The sequence below is a fragment of the Macrosteles quadrilineatus genome, unplaced genomic scaffold (genome assembly GCF_028750875.1).
Source record: "Macrosteles quadrilineatus isolate MER2022 unplaced genomic scaffold, UCM_ALF_1.0 Scaffold_3__2_contigs__length_128488019, whole genome shotgun sequence".
In the NCBI taxonomy this organism is placed as follows: domain Eukaryota; kingdom Metazoa; phylum Arthropoda; class Insecta; order Hemiptera; family Cicadellidae; genus Macrosteles; species Macrosteles quadrilineatus.
In genome coordinates, this window is record NW_026542596.1 from 9,063,817 (window position 1) to 9,085,005 (window position 21,189).

At 31.4% G+C, this 21,189-nt stretch overlaps 1 protein-coding gene across 2 annotated transcripts in view; it reads right to left on the bottom strand.

The window, feature by feature from the left end:
• Positions 1-357: 357 nt before the first annotated feature.
• Positions 358-21,189, bottom strand: part of LOC128990772 (toxin Tbo-IT2-like) — a 43,599-nt gene continuing 22,767 nt past the window's right edge. The window contains exons 2-3 of one of the 2 annotated variants that reach the window (XM_054413345.1): positions 2,960-3,026; positions 358-1,392 (exon numbers count right to left, since the gene is read on the bottom strand). In XM_054413345.1, the coding sequence (XP_054269320.1) occupies positions 1,254-1,392; positions 2,960-3,026 (206 nt within the window). In that variant the 3' untranslated portion in view covers positions 358-1,253. Of the gene's footprint in view, positions 1,420-2,959; positions 3,027-21,189 lie in introns of both variants that reach the window. The other variant, XM_054413344.1, reaches the window with a different exon arrangement.

Sequence of the window (21,189 nt, forward strand, 5' to 3'; positions counted from 1 at the left end):
ACAAAATATATTGTAGAAGTCTTCAAATATTGTCTGCTTCACAAAAATGCAATAAAGTTTATGAATACGTACATAAATATATATACTATCATCTGATTAAATGCTCAAAATACTCTTGAAAATATATATAAAGCTTACACATAGATTTTTGTAACTCTAATGTTTTTAATCAATTTAAAACTAAACCTTCATTTAAATAACCACTATAATAGTATTACCGTCGTGCATTTTAACCAAACGGAACACTCATAGCAACATTAGTTGTGTAAATGTTGTATACAGTGTAAAATAAGCTATACATTTCCATGATATCAGACAAATATAATGGGTGTATATGAAAAACTGATTTTCTTTTACTTACTTCAAATTAAAGTATTTACAACAGTAGAAATAGTCTTTGACTTAGAAATTACGAATCAGGTTAAACGAACATTTTTCTAATAATTTTAACTTTTCACACATTTTATTTCAGCAGTCATGTTAACATTATCCATCACCAATGTTGACTTGCTTTCCTTTTACAATATTAAAAATACATTTTTCACGTGTGCTTAGGGTGATGATGTATGCTTATTGACATATATTTATACAGCCCTTGCTTACGATTCAGCAGTCCAAAGCTATAAGATAACATTTAACATTGATGAAATCTAACAGTGACCATGTGGACTGCTGGGAAAGCATTTTGGGAGCACCCGTATTGCGATGTTAGACAGTTATCCACGAATTTATCGGGAATCCTAAATGCAAAATTAAAGAACAATAATTTAATAAAGCTGGTAATATGGGTCATGCAAAATTTGTAAAAAGACTTTTTAATATATATGATACTGATGATCAATATTATAATATTCAGCTGTATCTAAAAAATATATTTCTCAATAGCAATGGTATATTAACATAGAACCACAATTTTGTGATATGGTTATAAGTGTAGTAATTTTAAAATAAATACCCTTAAGATAATTCTTTACAATATTTTAAGATCACCAATAGTAACTGAAAACGTCTTGACTATAATACTAGGTAAATAATAGAACGTCACTTAGTTAAAGACTTTGAAATAAGTGTCAAAATTTTAATATTTAAAAACTTATCAAACGAAATAATTACCAAGAAAAGTTACTCTGCATCAATTATACAAGGGGGTCTTTATTCAACATTTAGGAACGTAAGGTTACAACTTACACGGTTACAACTCAGATAACATATGTAACAAAGTGTTGGTGGCGACTGAAGGGATGATCAGCTGTCTACTTGCCCCACTTTTGGAACAGCCCTTTGCGCTGACACCGGCAGTTCGCTCCCCACAGATTGCATCGACATGTGCTGTTGACGCAGCAATCTTTAGGGCGGTGGTCACAGTTGCCGCCACGTCTTACACACGCTCTTCTGTAAATGTAGATCAAAGAAGAACGCCTGCAAAAATCATTAAAAACCTTCCAGAAAACGCCTAAGTCCTAATGTTAAGAGGTGTGATAAGGGGTGCGCCATTTACGATGTTCGTTTACTAGTACTAAAGTTGATAAACATTCACCTATTTTAGTTCATATTGCTACTTTGTTAAGCATTATCTTCCTTGTTTGCAAGTACAAAAATTGCGGCTTAAAAATAGTGACTGGCCTTAAAGAAAATGACCATCTACTTCAACCTGTGTCATTGTTTACCATTCATTGTTATTTACAACATAAAAAAGTGATCCTGCTAAAACATGTCTATTATAAAAGACCTCAACGGTAGCCACCAACATCTCGTTGCCCCAATGTGGACATGATACTCAATCCCAGACAACATGGAGACGACATCAAGACACGAAACATCTAGTAAGTCAATGAAGGACCTTGTAGGGCGGGACCTGGGGTTCCCTGCCCTCAGCGTCCTTCCACTGCACTGTCACTTGTCCGCTAAGCCTGCAGTGCCTGTCGAGTGCCGGCTGGAACAACCATCTCATCAACAAACCCTTCACAATTCACCATAAGTGTTTTAAGGATTGCATTTAATTTAATTTTATACAAGATTGTTTTAACCGAAGATGTATAAAAAAAATGTTTTCTAAGTTTAAATTGATCTTATCTTAACACTTATTATGTTACTGCTTCGTTTCGAATATTTTAATGTCTTTCATTCAATAATGATTCAGCTAAAGGCATTAAAGGGCTAAATATAAACTGATGATTAAACTGTAGTAACATTTTTAGTCTATAACTTCTTATTAGATAAAAAAAAACTATTAATTTTGCCAAATAATTTGGGTTTTGTACTTTTTACTTTTTTTCTTTATATGTTTAGTTAAAACCCATATTAGGAGTAAATATTTTAAATTGTGCAACTAAAAAAAACACGCATATATTGGAGATGATCAGTAACATAATAATAAACATTACCTTAAAAAATATTATTAATACTCAATTACTTATTCCTAATGCCTAGGATGACTAACTTATTTCAGTAGTAAGCCACTTTAATTTTTTAAATACTTTTATTTATTTATTTAAATAATGTGTTCTTATCAATAATATTGCAATCCACATGATATAAATTGAGCATGTCATAGTACAGAATACTTGCAAACTGCCCTTTCAGTCTTACGAGTTCGTATCATATTGAAAACTCCATGAATTTTTTCTATTCCTGTTAGTTTATTAGGTTTCCTTTATTCTCAGTACTTCTTAAGATTGTACAGTTACCCAATTCAAAGCTTCATCATTATTTATTTGAATCTTTATTTCTTTTTTGAGTATAGCAATTCCAGTAAGATAAGATATTACACATGTAAAGCAGCTAATGGTATGCATTTTAAGCTTTTTAAGAGAACCCCCGGCAAAAAACCCTGTAAACATTAAACCCTTTTTAGTCACAAAAATTCAAAATCGACCAGAGCTTTTTTTAACCACGGTCTTATCACACCTCGTTACTTAAATACCACACACGAGGCGAAGCACACACAGTTGCCACTCACTTCTGGGCAGTCTGCAGTAATCTGTCCAACTCGTTGTCCGTAGGGTACTCTTCGAACAGGGACTCGTCTGAAACAAAGGATATCATTAAAATAATACGAGAATGTGTGTAGAATTTATGCTTCCCTTCTATTGAGAAAGTAAGAGATTTTTCAACGTTCTCGAATTATAAGTTTGTGTGGAAATATCCATTTTTAGGTCCCCCTAAACTAAAAAAGTATTTTTAAAAGTAATGTATAGGTGTGTGTAGATTTGTACAGAGTTCTACGGAGTACATAAGTGGTCAGATTTTTACGAAATTTGGTATCCGGAGAGATGCATGGTATCTCCATGCGTTTTTATTTTGATCTTTGATGGTAACTGTTCTATAAAAAACCCATATAATATCCATATATAAAGACAAATATTTTGTTTTACAAAAAGGCTTTAAAGATAGTAGCAAAACTGCAAAGCTCTAGAAATAGCGATTCAAAAGTTTTTGCAAATGTTATTATTTCACCATAAATAACATATAGTTACCACCTCATTTTACCCACGGCAATTCAGTGTCAAGCTGATTGGAGAAAGTATGCGTCAGATTGCAGGTACATTTCATTTCAACAAGTGAATATGTCTTTTATCTAGCCTAAATTACGCATTTTATTGTTTGCTCCCAGAGACGAGAAGATGGTTTTCTTTATCAAGAAATGGTTAAATCAACATGATAAAATTGCGAACTGTGTTAAGTTTATAGTACTTCTAAAGTACTATATGTTGGGTACTACTAAATTAGTATTAAGTTAATTAGCTGAATTATTAAATCATTACGTTTGTTTATTTTGGTGAGCTCGTCTAATAAAGGTAAACCGTCCGTGTTTAGAATTAAAAGTCATATTTACTTTTTATTCTAAATTGTATTTAAAATATAGGCCATTAACCTCTAAAATATACCTAAGTAATTTCATTATTAAGTTTGGCTATTATCCATGTCGAAATGATGCTGTTTATGCTGTTGAAGACTAAACGAATTCACGTTCTTCTTAACTGTACTTTCCTTACTACTTTATATTAGACTATCAGTATTTATTTTCTCATAAGGTATAATTAGTACAATGTACACTACCAATACGTTTTTTGTGTATTTTAAAATAAATGTTTGTTGACTTTGACATATTGGGCATTTGGTTGTTTAACTCAAAGGTATAGCCTCAGCGAAGGTAGTGTAGGTGGAAAATGTAAATATTATCTCCCGGATTGGGACGCCATTTTTTTCTAGTTATCCACCAACATAGATAGATTCATTAAAATAGAAAATGGACATTATCTATTTATTTTGTGTTTAGGGACAATAAACTTAAAACAGTTGTAGACATAAGGAAATGAATCGTATGTAAAAGGCTGGCATTAAAGGACATTTTACAAAAAAATACGTTGTTAGTTTGTTTAGAAAATAAAAGGTGTTAATACCTTTTAAAATTTATAAGCTTACAGATGTGTCAAACAAATTTTAGGTAATTTAGAGAAACCGTTTTACCATTTTCCAATTACTATGGTGGGAAATTGAGCAATCCGTCAAAAGATTTGATTGAAAATATTTACTTGGAAATAAAATTTTGACTTTTTTATATAGCTAGTGATGTTCAAACCTAAAACATTAGAGGTGTGTTGGTGTTGTACTTCTTAATAGTGACGATGATAACTTAAACGTAACCACTGAAATTTATTTTCAGTAGTCTATATACTAGTTAACATTTTTAGTACTGTGTTTTAAATATGACGATCTAAAAATACATAACGTTCTTTTATTTTTCTTTCATTTCAACTGCAGCACAACATTTAATTATTTAATTTAATCGGAAGTTAATAAACCCCTGAACAATTATTATTGCTACTTTCATCACACCCAACGTATTTTATTGCATGATTCACAGTAACACGAAGCGTGTTAGTCAAAAGGACTACAGTGGCATATCTAAATAATTTAGAGACGTGACCTGGTTTTGCCTCACGTTGGTCTCTATTAAACTAACTCTTTTATAAAAATCTTATGACGGTTCTTATAATCCTTTTATACTAAGGCATAAAAAAAAATATATTTCTGACGAAAAATCTATTTACCACAAAACACAATGTGTGATTACATTTAAAATTGGGGATACCATTGTAACAAGACAATTTCTATCAATACGAAAAAAAATTAGGATCAATGCAAATTTTATAGAGTTTGTATAGCTCATATATTACTAAGGTATATATAATGTGCCACTATTAGTCCAAAATTAAAATTATCCGATTCCTAATACCCTCCAACTTATATTACAAACATTTCTGTATTATTATTAAAGAAATTTATCTGTTAGGAATGCAATTTAACATTATTCAACTGTAATTTACTTATGAATTTCATCCGAAACAATTAAAAATTATCCACAAAAACCTAACTCAGCATTAGTACCTTAAGGACATGAAACAACCTAAAGCTGTTTTTTGTGGTGTATTCTAATTCGCAAACTACAAATGTTGCTTATAATAATGATCTTATACAATTCTGGAAAGGAAAATAATATTATTTTCTCAAATGTCCATGTTATTTATTTAAACAAAACATTTAGGAGTTGTTATTTTTATGTTTGCCTGTTTGGAGGATAAGCTGTCTTCAAGTGGCTTACTATAAGTATGTTTCAGTAGTTGGAAGGTTCCATCTTCGCCCTATCTGATCAGACCCCACTGTGAAATTGGAAATAAATCATACATGCATCATAACCAATGGAACGAAATAAGTTCCCTCGTAACACACTTGACTTATGGCGTATTGCGAATTTTTCCAAACCCGAATGTTGTTTTATTTCTAAGAATATTTATGTAAAGGCGTTTTATTGTTTAATTATTATTTTTGTATTTAAATGTGCATAATTTTTGGTTTAATCTATCAGAGCCAATGTAATGAAGATTGAAATTGTATTTGTAAGTGTTTATTGTGTTTTGCTTGATTCTAAGTATACTAAAATATCATCTTATATATTTAAAAAATTTGGTTTTTCTTTTCCGAGTTCTTTTGGCTCTTCTACCCGACTATTTTCGTGATTTAGGTCTCAAATTTAACGTATGCACGCACAGATTTGCCATCAAGCATCGGCATATATTTATCTATAATCCCGCTCGGCTTATACGTAAACGAAATTTGCTCCCCATGTATTTCTTATGGGAGTTAAATTTGGCTTTTCTTTGCCGAGTTCGTTGGGCTCTTCTACCCGACCGATTTTCATGATTGAGGTCTCAAATTTAAGTTATGCACGCACAGATTTGCCATCAAGCATCGGCATATATTTATCTATAATCCCACTCGGTGTATACGCAAATGAAATTTGCTCCCCATGTATTTAATATGGAAGTTAAATTTAGTTTTTCTTTGCCGAGTTTGTTTGCCTCTTCTGCCCGACCGATTTTCATGATTGAGGTCTCAAATTGAAGGTATGTACACACATTAATTTGCCATCAAGCATCGGCATATAATCCTATATATTTTGGCCTAAGCACCTTCAGTGAAATACCGACTTTCATTTAAGCCATTAGTTATTCAAATCGGACGAGTTTCAAGCAAACGCAAGGTTTTTCTAAGATTAAAAATCAATCTCTCCAGTATGGCAGTATTGATAATGTTTTTTCATATGTTTTAGCCTCAAAATAATCAGTAAATTATAGGCTTTAATTTGGGCTATTGATCGTGTGAGTTAGTTAAACTCAAGATACTGGGATTACTCAATCAAAAATCATTGATTTGATTATTTCTCGGATATTATATTTATTTTAACGCTGCGGAGCAGCATGGGTCCTCTAGTTTTATTGAATTGATAAATTCTCTTAGAGAGTGACAACGATTAAGTTTGTACTTAGATTTCAATATGAACGCAGAGTAAGCTTAAAAATTAAGTAAAATGATTTCAGCTCATCATTGACCAAGATTGCGTTACTCACTAAGACCATCGAAAAAAAGCTGTAGAAAGAAAATATTACATCTTCAAAAAAACTTCTACAGAATAGTTCATTATAATTAACGTATTGTGTAAAACGGTTACGAGATAGAGACTAGCGTCCCAGAGTGTATAACGTAGGACATTAAAAAGACCAAACCTATTTCATATATTAATAATAAATTTAAGTTTATGTTTTCATTAAAAAATAACTGTCTCCTTTACTTACATTAAAATCCAATAATGGCAATATTTCGAATATCGTCTCGTAAAAAGAAATCATTCCTATACGAATCCGAAGCACGCAACGTATAAGGGGTTCGAATGGCGAGAATCTCACAGAGAGCTGCTATGTTCCAAAGCATAACGAACTAAATTCCCGAACGTATTGCATAACATGCTTCGAGCCCTACTGTTACTGCCCTTGCTTTGATTTATGGAATAATAACAGGAAAGTTAGACGATATTTTTATTTGATTACTGTAAATGTCAAAAATGTTGGTCATTTAAGGTTCACGTTGGTTAAGTTGTATTATAGTCTTTCACTAGGATAGAACTAATAATTTCATTTCAATGTAGTTATCATCAATCTTAGAAAACAAATGAAAGTAGTTTAACTGGTCCTCCAGGACAAGTGTGATGTTGTCAATCTGTGAGATTTGTTGTGTACACTAAGATTTACACCAAAAGGAAAAGTTATAGTTAGTGACAATCTGGTACATCATACCTACTGTGAAAGCTTCAAAAAGATAAAAAATCAACCTTCACCGTAGCTAGCACTGTAAAAGGCCCTTTGACTGTGATATATTTTCTTATTGGCTGGAGATGGCCCGTATAAATGGAGCTTCTAGTGACCTATCTTAAACTACTACTTATACTTTCTGTATACGTGATAATTTTATTCAATACTTTTAACTGACCTCAATGGTTCTATAAATATCACAAATTTCCATGTTCTCATCCAAAAGAAGAAGACAACGTTCAGCAATACTTATCTCTGTTGAGTTAAATCGTGTAAAGATAGATTTATTTGTGAACATTTGACTAACTTAATAATAGCTTGTTTAACGATATACATTAGTGTAATAATACAAAGGTAAAATAGTATTTTGCATTGGCTAAAAAGATTGAAATAATAATAAAATATACAACAGTTACCTTGTTCAATATCCTTTGGTGCTGTTTGATGACGACAAGGTAACTGTTGTATATTTTATTATTAAAATTTTCAATATCCAGTAGTAGGAAAATGAACTCAGATTGAAATAACTTTACAAATCAAAATAGTAAAAAAAATAATTCAATATTACTAATTTATGTATTAGTGCTAATGTAGTCCACTCCTACTTGAAACCTTGTTGAAGTTGGTATGAAGATGAACTTTCCAAACTTGGGTTCACTTAACTGAAACAACATAAGTTACTGTCTAACCTTCATTATAAACCCGTGTGTAAATATCTCTTTCCATGAAGACTTACTTCATTTGCAATTTATCTTTGGGTAATTACATTTTAAGTTTTATTTGTTCAAAATGTTTTATGTTGCTTATTGCTCTCTGAGAAAACTGTTCAACTATTTGGTATCGAGTATTGAAAGGTAATAGTACATTTCGTACCTAGGGTCGAAAATAGGGTTTTGCCGGCTCATGATCTAGAGCTGGAAAACCGAAAAACGCTATTTTTCACCACACTATACTCTATTACCACTATTCACCACAATAATAATGCATTAATAGTCAACACAACTACAACTTAAAGGTTATGTGAAGAAATAATTTGAGGAATCAGCAAAAATGATATTAAATAGGTGCTAGGCAGCGGTGACAATAAATCAATTATATTGCAATGCTATGAATCCTGTTTATGTATTTAACATGCATTTATGTTTTAAGAAAGTAAGCGGGCAGTTGATTTTCGGCCCTAAGGATGTAAAAATAATTTCGGTCCCAAAATGACAATGGCTGCTGGAATGGACAGCAATACGTAGCTTTCGGCCTCCAATAAACGTGTGTAAAACGGCTAAAAACATCATTGTGTGGTGAAAAAGAAATTAAAATCTTCGACCAACACATTGCTGCTGTGCAGATTAGTAGGTTTTGTGCTCGCCTACTTCTCACAAGGTTGCTATTTCGTTCTTTATCAAAGGAAGTATAGTACCAATTTTATGGTTAAACTGGATTAAGCTATCCAGGCTTTTGAACATTGACCTGATTAAAATTACTCTCCAAACGAACACAGAAAGCATATTTACTTTTTTTTCCCTCAGCGGTTATTCCATTTTATAATAATACTTAGATATAATTAGTTAAATGCATCGCAAAAAGGAACCGATATAAGAGTATCGGTATTACAATAATATGAAATAAAACGTTTGAACGTTCTAACTACTGTTATTTCTTATTTGTGAATATAGGGTGTCTTGCAACCATACGAACAAGAGTTGTCACGTTATTCAACGTATCAAGAGAAACGAAAAATATAACACAATATGTGTCCCATCTCATTCCGTTTTCGGTCTATCTGTTATGTGATTTTTACAAACATAATCATAACTCATTAACTGTTTGAGCAATGGCGTTGGAATTCTTTATAAATGTTTTATCTTATAGACCACATACAGCACTATAATTGTGCAAAATATGAATAAAAACGCTTTAACCGTTTAAAAACGGCAGATGAAAAAATAGTTTTAATTGAATTTGAATCAAATCTTTTTTAAAGATGAATTTTTTTTACGGTTGATGAGTATTTATGAATATGTTTGTAAAAATCGCATACAGACAGATAGGCCGAAAACGGAATGATATTAGAATTATGTTATACTACATTTTTTGTTTCTTTTGTAAAAATCGCATACAGACAGATAGACCAAAAACGGAATGAGATTAGAATTATGTTATACTACATTTTTTGTTTCTTTTGTAAAAATCGCATACAGACAGATAGACCGAAAACGGAATGAGATTAGAATTATGTTATACTACATTTTTGGTTTCTTTTGTAAAAATCGCATACAGACAGATAGACCGAAAACGGAATGAGATTAGAATTATGTTATACTACATTTTTTGTTTCTTTTGTAAAAATCGCATACAGACAGATAGACCGAAAACGGAATGAGATTGGACTTATGTTATACTACACTTTTTGTTTCTTTTACCATGTTCTATGACCGGACGAAGTTTGTTCATAAGGTTGCAAGACACTCTGTATATCGTGCAAGTAGTGTCTTATTTCTTTTTAAAATAAAAAGCTGTTTCTTTGCTTTATTAAAAGTAAAAAAGGTGGCAATAAATGCTGAACTAAAAATGATGAGTGATGAAAGAAGAGCCTTTTTACTTTACTTCTTTGTGAGCATTCATCTTCATAATTGTAATGATCCTGATCAAGTCCTTTCATAAAAGATCAAAGAGTACAAAACGCTTGTTTGTATAATAAAATAGAACCTATTTATAACCTTTATATCAAGATGTTTCTCACTATAATGGCACGATTATTCGTTCCAAATTCGTCTCTTTTAAACGTAGTTACATTTAGGAATATTTTCTTGATATTCTTCATTCATATTACATTTTCTTTTTATTTGAGAAAATAAATATAGAAAATTGTTGTATTGATGTAAAGTATTTTTTTGTTTTAAATTTTAAAAAAAATTTGTAAAATAGCAAAACTTGGCTGTACTATAGTGAAAATAAACCATGGGTTGAATTAACTCACAGGGCTGTTCATGTTGATTTTTAATTTAAGCTTTGATCTTTGTTTATTGGGAATGTTATAAATAATGGAAAGATAATATAATGTAACTTAGTTTATAAATAATATATATTCAACGCAAACCTGCATATAAAACATTAACGAGTACCTACGTTTGCAGCTACAGGGTAAACGTGTTTTGACCAATTATAAATACTACATAAAGAAATACATACATTTGCCAAATTTGATCAACATATATTTTCCTAAACAAGATAGCTACAACAATATTCTTTTTCTCCATAGGAACATTAAAAGTGCACTTTTTGGGAAATATCTCCGTAACCTTTAATTGTATAAAAACCGATAACAAAATTTAAATATACTAAAATGTTTGAACTTTTCACGATGACTATAATGAAAATTCATTTTTTTATGGATGGAGATAAAAAAGTTATGTTTGAAAATTTTTAAACCACATAACACGCTGGTCTCATGACTCGACCTTGCTGGTTCGTGAACTCATTCAAGTTTCCGTTTTCCACCTTCAAGGAAATATTTATCAAAATCGGACAAATATTACTTGATGCCGAGTTCACGGACACATACTAAACTAGCTTGTTCATTAGACACAGCTACTACTTTAGAATTTTTCCCAGGTATGATAAAGCAATGTTCATATTATGTAATCGTACTCACTAACATCTTCAATGAATTGAAATTGAACGTAAGTAAAACGGCATATTGATGGAAAAGACAGAGAAAGGGGTAATTTAACATCCACCTGTCTTCAGATGGCAATTACCATGTAAATTGCTACACCTTCACATTCAGTCATACAGATACAACATTTCTTCTCTCTTTTTGTTTCTCAACTGCATGTTCATAAACGTTTTATTACGTTATTTTTTTTAATGCTATAGTTGAAATACTGTACATATACTTTAGCTGAAGTGAGTTGAAACTTCAGGAATCTAAGAGTTTTATATAACAAATATTTTTTGAGCCTGTTTGTTCTAAATGTGTTTATTTATTTTATTTTAACGAACTTACCCATCACTCCTAACGACGAATTGCAATTTATTCCTTAAGATTGTTTACAAACCAATAGCCTTAGTTAATATTGAGCACTGTTTTGCAGTAAAGATTAATTTAACCAGGCAATTTTTTTACGATTCTATGAAAATCCTCGTTCCTCCAAGTCAAGCTAGCACACCTAATGATCGTGATCACCTCGTGATTTGATTTTGTTATTGCACCAGCGAGTAAACCAGGTAACTATAACCTTTTGAGCCTGGCTTTGAGGATGTTTGGAACTGTGGAATGAGAGCACCTTCTTCGTTGAAACTTGTATTTCAAGTGAATGTTTCACCTTCATTTTATTTCAGTAATTTCAACGTAAGCCTTGTTCGGTCACACAATAGTGGTGGGTGATATTTTTTTGGAGAACTGATGGCACATCAATTTATACTTTTAAGCTAATCTTGCTATCGGTCTTCATGGGTTCCATTTGAGCGAACACAGTTTGGGTTCAAATATCTTCTAAAATTTATATTTCTAATCTGTTTCTTAATCTCTTGTGTACTTTAGGTGTACACCCACCGTTCTTATAAATAATTTTGAGTGTTTCTCTTAAATATATATTTTATTTTAAAAAGGGGATGGATGAAAAGTTGACACTTATTTTATTTATATTTTAGCATTATCTAAAGGACAGCTGTTTCTTCTGTTTGGATTTTTAAAGCAGTAAATTGCACCATATGCAATATATACTAAATTGCATTTACTCGTTCTTTTATACTGACTTTAAACAAACGATATCAACAATCTGACACATACTATCTTTCGTTAGACGTTTTTGTAATTTTCTTCCATACATATTATTAAGGTAATAGAAAGCGACACTTTATTTGTTGTTAAAAATCATAATTTTTACCTACATTCATGACCATGTGTTTTATACTGAAAGTGTTTTTAAATTCTCAGAAACTAAGAATCGTGATCTAAAAGTATGAATTGAAAAAAAATGGCACAACAGAATTAGCAATACAATTTGTTAAATGGGCTGATATCTTCAATAGGTGCTTCAAACCAACATCAATAAACTCATTGATTAGTTGATTCAAGGTGGATAACGACCTTTTGTTGTTGCAGTAGACTCAACCATAGATTGGCCTATTGATTGGATTCAACAGGAAGTTTACACAGGATGACTATTTGGTTTGTTCCACCATCAAATAATGTAAAACATGAACATTGTCAAGCTAAACAATCAATTTAAGTAGTTTTAATGTAATAGGGAAGTATATTACTCGTACATAATTTTCTAAGAAAAAATAACTAAAATTTACGTGTTTATTACAGACATTTGCATTAAAATATACATACAATTTTTATCCTAAAATATGCGAGAATTTCTTATTACTACGTTTTAACTACATTACGTTTTATAGGTAAGGAAAACAATTCGTTCCGTTTTCAAATTACCTTACATCTAGGAAAAAAGGTATGCTCAAAAAAAGGTACAAAAAGGTGCAAAAAAGGTACCTGGAGGATGTGCTTAACCCCTAAAACGTAAAGTTGTCAAGACACTTTTAGCAGGAATGGTCATTCTTTTTACCTCATTGCTCAAATATTTATTATTTGCAATCATAAAGTTTACAAACGCAAAGGAATATATATTCGAAATAAAATTGGATTTCCCAAACCCAAAGTACCTTTGATTAGACATTCATTTTAAAGTTGATATGATTTATTCATACTCACCTTTAAAATAAATCCCGCGTGTTTAGGCTTTTTGTTACTACTAAGTATAGAAATATGATTTGTTGTTTTTATTTTTAATAACTATCATAAAATCAAGATGATTAAACAATTGCATTATTTACTGTCCATAAGCAAATAATCTATTTTAATATGTGCATTAAATCTTCATCAGAAAAAAGTATGTTTGTGCAACATTATCTATCTATGTTGTGTTTTTTAAGAAGTCTATATACATATGTAACACTAAAACAAAATACTTACTAAAATAACAACATTTGTGCAGTAAATTCGTCAAAACAATAAAAAAATAATTCTAATGTAATATACTTCAATTTGATTCTATTGTTTTGCATTTTTTGGATTAACAATTGTTTTTATGTCTGGCTAAACATTCGAATGTGAGATAACACATTATCTATTATACACACAGCTGTTACGTTTATGCTTCAGAAACCCGACTGATGTCGATGATAGTAGATCATTGTATCACTAAACAAATAAATCACATCTGTTTGGGAAGCATAAACTGGAAAACATGAAAATATTTAGTTTTCAATCAGATTGTTTGAAACCATTAAACCACAAATTAATACATTACACAAACATGCATCGTATGAAAAATCTGCATCATTTGTTTTTGTGTGTTTTACAAATAATCTACAAACATGAACCAATATTATTTATTTTATAGGAATATCTTTATAACTCGACTGTTTTGTATAGTAATAACTCAAAACCTCTACATTACATTCCAGGAAGGTTTGAGCAAATAAAAATAATAAGTGCTTTGTTGGGGGAAATAGTGAAGGGTTCTTTTATGTAAAATATTTGTTTGAGGTCAGTGGAATTTAAAACAAAGTTAATTTGAGGTAATGAGGAACAATAGGCTTGCACGAATAATTAGAATAAATATGGGTACGTAAAACTTGCAATTCTAGTATCTGTCGTAACATGAAGGAAATGATTCTTGTATACTTGTATAAAACATGTGAGCCACATGATGGCATTGCACTTTTAAACTCCTGTATTCATTTCAATTGATAAAAAATTAACAAGGCCTATGATAATTTTATAGTCAGGCCTAGCATTTTATATTATTATTTTGAATTGTAAGTATGATGACTATAAGGAAAACACTTGTTTAAGGGTTTTTTATATTTTCATAGTTTTCCTAGTAGCAAGAACTTGAACATTGTTTTAGCCAGTTTTTAGGCCGAAGTCTATGTTCACAAAAATGTTAATATCCTATTGTACGATATGCTTCCCCACACGCCCGTACTCAGTACCAACACAAACCTCGTAGTCACGACCAACACAAACCTCGTAGTCACGACCAACACGAACCTCTTAGTCACGACCAACACGAACCTCGTAGTCACGACCAACACGAATCTCGTAGTCACGACCAACACAAACCTCGTAGTCACGACCAACACAAACCTCGTAATCACGACCAACATAAACCTCGTAGTCACGACCAACACAAACCTGGTTGTCACGACCAACACAAACCTCGTGGTCACGACCAACATAAATCTCGTAGTCACGACCAACACAAACCTCGTTGTCACGACCAACACAAACCTCGTGGTCACGACCAACACAAACCTCGTAGTCACGTCCAACACAAACCTCGTAGTCACGACCAACACAAACCTCGTAGTCACGACCAACACAAACCTCGTAGTCACGACCAACACAAACCTCGTAGTCACGACCAACACAAACCTCGTAGTCACGACCAACACAAACCTCGTAGTCACGACCAACACAAACCTCGTAGTCACGACCAACACAAACCTCGTAGTCACGACCAACACAAACCTCGTAGTCACGACCGACACAAACCTCGTAGTCACGACCGACACAAACCTCGTAGTCACGTCCAACACAAACCTCGTAGTCACGACCAACACAAACCTCGTAGTCACGACCAACACAAACCTCGTAGTCACGACCAACACAAACCTCGTAGTCACGACCAACACAAACCTCGTAGTCACGACCGACACAAACCTCGTAGTCACGACCAACACGAACCTCGTAGTCACGACCAACACAAACCTCGTCTTCGCGAGGATGCCGCTTCACTGTACCGCAATGTGTATTGTGTAATTAGAACAATACGCCACACTACAAGTTACCACACTCTTTGGTGAAACAATTAAAGGGTTACTCAAAAGCATTGTTTTATTTGTTTATTTATTTACCACACTCATTTGCTATCTGTTAGTATTGAACTCGAGGGTTTTAGGCTAAAATCTCAGCTCTTCGACTAAGCGTTATCCAATACTAACACGAAATACCACCATCCTGTTTTCTTTTACGAATAGCGGATCTCGTATCCGTGTTCACTTGGTTACCACATTAAAAACGATATACGTTTTACGATATTTTTCGACTACTAAATATACTTTGTCTTAAGTAAGGTAGAACATGTGACAGAATGGGAAAAGATTGATAAAAACCCTTTTGTAAGAATTTCAAAGTAGAACTTACATCTTCCAGTATGATGCAAATATGATTTATTTCCAATATCCAAGTTGATTTGTTCAAGTAGGGCAAGTAGGGATGCAGCCTCCTACTTCTCTGAAACATTCCCGCTAAGCCACTTTCAATCAATTCTACCCTCCAGACAGATATAAAACCAAGATTACAACAACCCTAAGTCATTTCACGTAGTACAGTAACCGCAAGAATTCTTTTATATTTTATTTTTTTATATTTTATTTATATTTCGTGTTTATTTTATATTTGACAACAAAATTTGAACTATATGTCACCTCTGCTTTCAAACTCGTAGTGCAAGACAAATGTACAAGCTCACAGGCATACATTATAAAGATAAATAAAAACAATAACACCAAAAGATTGAGATAAAATAATTTTACTGTAACTCAAAATTATTAAATCATTTAGTTACTTCCTTAAAATTTATTCTAAGTTATTTTGATTTACATAATCGTTTTGTTCAAACTGAAATATCTTAACAATAATTTATAAGGAATAGTGAATTTTAATACTGTACTTTAAAGTTAAATTTATTAGTTTTTAATATCAACCTCATTTTTATTTAGACTTTAAAACCTTCTTAACATGGTAATATTCTAGGTAAACCAATAATAATTGAGTTATAATAATAGTATTGCCTTCATGAAATATCTGACTTCGTAACAATACTATGGAAACTATGTAATCTTTTAATTAATTATTGTAAGCTATCAAATAACTCCTCTAAAAAAATATTAGAAAAATACCTCACTTGAGTAGAAAAATACCTTTAACATGTTTGTAAAAGAAGTTTAATCAACAAATGAATTTAGAGTTGCCCAAAGGTTCTTTAACTAATGAAACTAAATTATTTAGATATGCCAAAGTTGCCTAGCACGCTTGATGTGACCATGAAAAACATTTAGTGAAATCAATCCTGACTAAACCAACTTTATTCTTGGTTTTCATGTCATACATGTAGATTCAATGAATTGGAGTTATATCCAGTTTAGCATTTGAAGTTGTATTTTATAATCTAAACAGATATTCATCTTAAAACGTTCTCTTATTATTGACTATTGAAATGCAAACTATATAATATTTCTTGTCTTGAATTAAGATGTTTTATATAAATTTTTAACATAACCAAACAAAATATGTAACGAAATAAACATGCGTCTTTTGTATGGAATGTTTCTGTTCATCCATTTCGCTCCTAATAGAACTAAAGTACCGAAATTAATTATGTATATGAAAAAATATATTATTATTTGCGAAACTTTCAACTTATAGCTTCTTAGTAAGGATGGACTAAATGCAAACATAATTCCCTATTATTTTACAATTGTTTGCAGTTAAGATTTTTCTTAGTACATCAAACCGTAAGAATTATTAACTGTAACAACAGTAAATAAGGCCATCAACATAAAAGCTTAAATATTTTTCACCATCTGAGAGGAGTGAAGCAATTTATAAAAGATTGACATGATAACGTCATTCCGTTCTTAACACCCTTGAGGCATCTCAAATTTGTAAATAGTGTTTACTTTCGAGGACAGAATTCTGCATCCAAGCATTTAATTAAAGTTAATCCCTTAGTGTATAAGTCTGATTTTAAAATGTAAAATTAATAACTAATAATAAAGCTACCATAACTATTGTGTTTTTATTGGCTTTAAAGACAATCTTTTTTTTCTGTAGCACAAACAAATTATAATAATTTACAAGCTGCTATACCCGTGCTTTGCAACGGGAAGAAAATGTTACCTAGAGAGCTATTAAAGGGGTGCTGAGATGTGTGTTTTAAAATACAGCAACTCTACGATTTAGTTTGATAATATAAACTGATTTAAAAGCGTAAACCTACTCACTTTCAACCCCCTACTTTTGATGTTAATAGATCCATAAGAATATGACAACATACCTTAGTGTAGCAATAGCATCAATTGCTTCATATTGATGCTTCATAAATGACATGTTTTACCATAATTTTTCAATTTTAGTCAAGCCTCTTTACATGTAGCTTACTATATAAATAAAAAAAATTAAACTTTGAGCAATACTTTACAAAACGTATACAACCTCAATTTTAAGCCAAACATAACCCTCCTCAATCTACACAAAGCATCACAAACATCTTTTTCGAGTTAATAAACAAACACCAGTTCATTGTACAGGCCAGCTGTTTCATTACCTAAATTAAATTAAATCATTTAAACATTAGAAGCAAGCCAGGCGTAGCCCTTTGGAAATCAGCCTGTGGGGCAGAGCCCTTAGGAAATGCATCCATACCAATGCTTTTCGGCAAATCTACACACTCTAAGCTTCATTTGATGTGCCATATGCCTATATTTCTATTTGGTAAATGGCCTTAACCGTTTACATAAATGTGATTGTATCACTTTAATAATATAATACATAAGAATAGCCTTATTTATTTATTTCATTCAGTTTAAATAACAACTTTTTATATACAAATAATTTTATTTAGAAATTGTTACATTACAGAAAAAATTGCTAAATAGCTTGATAATTATTCGACACTTGTTGCTTATCAACTTATTAACTTGATGAAATTGAGAATAATATTTCTATTATACCTTAACTCCTGATATACTTGAAACTTACGGCATCAAATACTAAGAGGCATTCTAGTTCAAGACTTTGGTAATATAACACAGTTAGGATGACGATGAGGCTCCTATCTTGGGGTTCACTATAATACTGTAACAACCGACTTGCTACGGAAACTCACTAATGAAACATCTAATTGTATTAGTTAGTACGAGAGCTCGCCCCGTGGTCAAAAACTTGACCTAAAGTATGTATTGTGCAAACTTCTCTATTTTACGTGGGGTACGCTGTAAATAAAGCATGCGATTAGAATTTCTTCCATGACCTTCTTTTGGTACAACGCGCGGGTAAATCGGCCCGGTAATATGGTCAGGCTAATTGTCATAAGTTTTTCAAAAGCTTTTTAATATATAAGATTTACTAAAGGAATAGTAAACTTTTCAGGCAAATGGGAAACATTTCATTTAACACAACCTGCATATATCCGTCCAATAGATCTCCAGATCTCACTCATATTAGACTTAGAAGTTTACCCCATGTTAAATTGTCAATAGATTTTTTTAATTTCTGTTTTATAACACTTAGTCAAGTAATATCTGAAATCAAAGCAAAATGGACAAATATAGAGACAATTACATTTAGTACCAACCGCGTGAAATTCGGTCCAGTAGTATGGTCAGGCTAGCTGTCGTAAGCTTTAAAATGTTGTCCCATGTTAAATCTCCATAAGAAAAGTCTCCATAAGTATTTTTATATAATATGTTCCTAGAGGTCGCCCTGTGGTTGAAAACCCAACCAAAAATATGTAATGTATAGACTTCTCTATTTTCCCTATATACTGTAAATAAAACATGTGATTGGAATATCTTTAATTTTTTAATTTTCTGTTTATATTTTGTTGTTATTTCGTCATCACCATGGCAACCCATAAGACCCATGTTATTTTTTTAAAGATTTCAAATTCATTTTTCGTGCTTATTTGTGAGCCTAATTCAATTTATAAAGGGATTCTGCAAATCTACAGGTAAATATCTTTCATTTGGTACTAACCGCGTGTATTCGGTCCAGTAGTAAGGTTAGTCATACAGCTATCGTAAGCTGATGATCGTACAGCTATCGTAAACTTACTGACTAGCTGTCGTAAGTTTTGCAAAAGTTTTTTTAGTATATAAGAAAAGTGGGCTATTTAAAACTTAGATTTGCCCGTCCAGATGGGCCTTAGAGGCTTATGCGTGGATTGTATCAAGTACACTATGAATGGGAGAGCCCATTCATAGCCAATAATGCCCAATAATGCACAATAATGAACAATATTGGCCAAAATAATATTAAGTATGGCGATGATGTGCTAACGACGAAGCCACTGACTCCCTAAACCAATGGTGTCTATTTATTGCTATCAATTGTGTTCAAAATTTCGAAATATATTCGCCCTACCCACTTACTTGGACGTAGAGTTTTGTGCAATTCAACTCATTCCATTGATGGCTCATATCAACTTCGTCCATATTTATTCTGAAACTTGCTCAAACATTAGCATGGGAATGATGTGTCACTTTTCCTATTTGTATTCAAAGATCATACCAAATCAAACATTGATTTTACAGCAGTGCAAATTTAGACATGATATCAAATAATTATACCTCGTTTTTATAAAATGAAAATATATTTTAAAGATTATAATAATTACTGACATTTATATGTCAAAGTGTATGGGCATTATAATATATTTAAGTAATAAAAGTTTCATTGTGGCCAAAGATTAATAAGAACCTTCTATTAAGATTTTCCAACTTAAAGTTTGTCGAGAAATGTTTTGAATTACGTTTGCTTCCGAGACAATTGCCTCGTTATAACGAAGAGTTTGTTTAAACTTTGCATTGGCTTGTGTAACTGTAAACTTTTCCAATCAAATAATCATCTTTTGTCACTTTTGGATTTTGCGTTTTTGAATTAAACATTGTTGATAGTATACTGTAGATTGCAAATTTGTTTCAATTTTGTTATTACTTTCCGTTTTTTAGCTTGTAGTTTTTATTTTGTTCACTTATATTCAGCAAAGTTGTTGAACATTTATATATTTTTTTATTATATACTCGTAAGAAGTCTGTAGTAACACTGTATGATTTTTTAGATGTTTAATATAAACTTGAGATCTATATTTCTAATTTACATTAATAACGTTATGTTATATTAGAGTAGGGTTTATCACATGCTATTTAATAGGATTACGTACAAGATTATGTGATATTTATACAGGGTGATTGGTACTCAGTGTGACAAAATTTTTTGGTGTAAGTACAAAGTAAATTAAGTGTGATGATGCATATAAAATGTTCCAAGTCTAAAAATTAGCTTCTCAAAAAATTATTTTATGTTTTTCAAAAATAACCATGCTTTTAAACTTAATACAGCGATTTCTCAATTACCTGTACATGGATTTCAGTAGATAATGTCATTTTCGTGTTCTACATTAAATTTTTAATAAGAATAATACAAAATGACAGATGATCAGTTGCAAAAACTCCATTGTAGATAGATTCAAAGATAAAAATGATTATAAAAATGAAAAAAAAGATGTTAAATAAAAGTTTAAAAAACAATGGTCTATTGCATTTTCCACACCCTGTATACAAGAAAGTGTCGGAATATGTTAAAAACTGCGCCATTTTATAAGCTTTCCAACCATATATACACTATTGAGGTTAAGATATTTTTTCTTTTGTTTTAGTGGTTTGAATGCCAGAAAACAGGGATTTT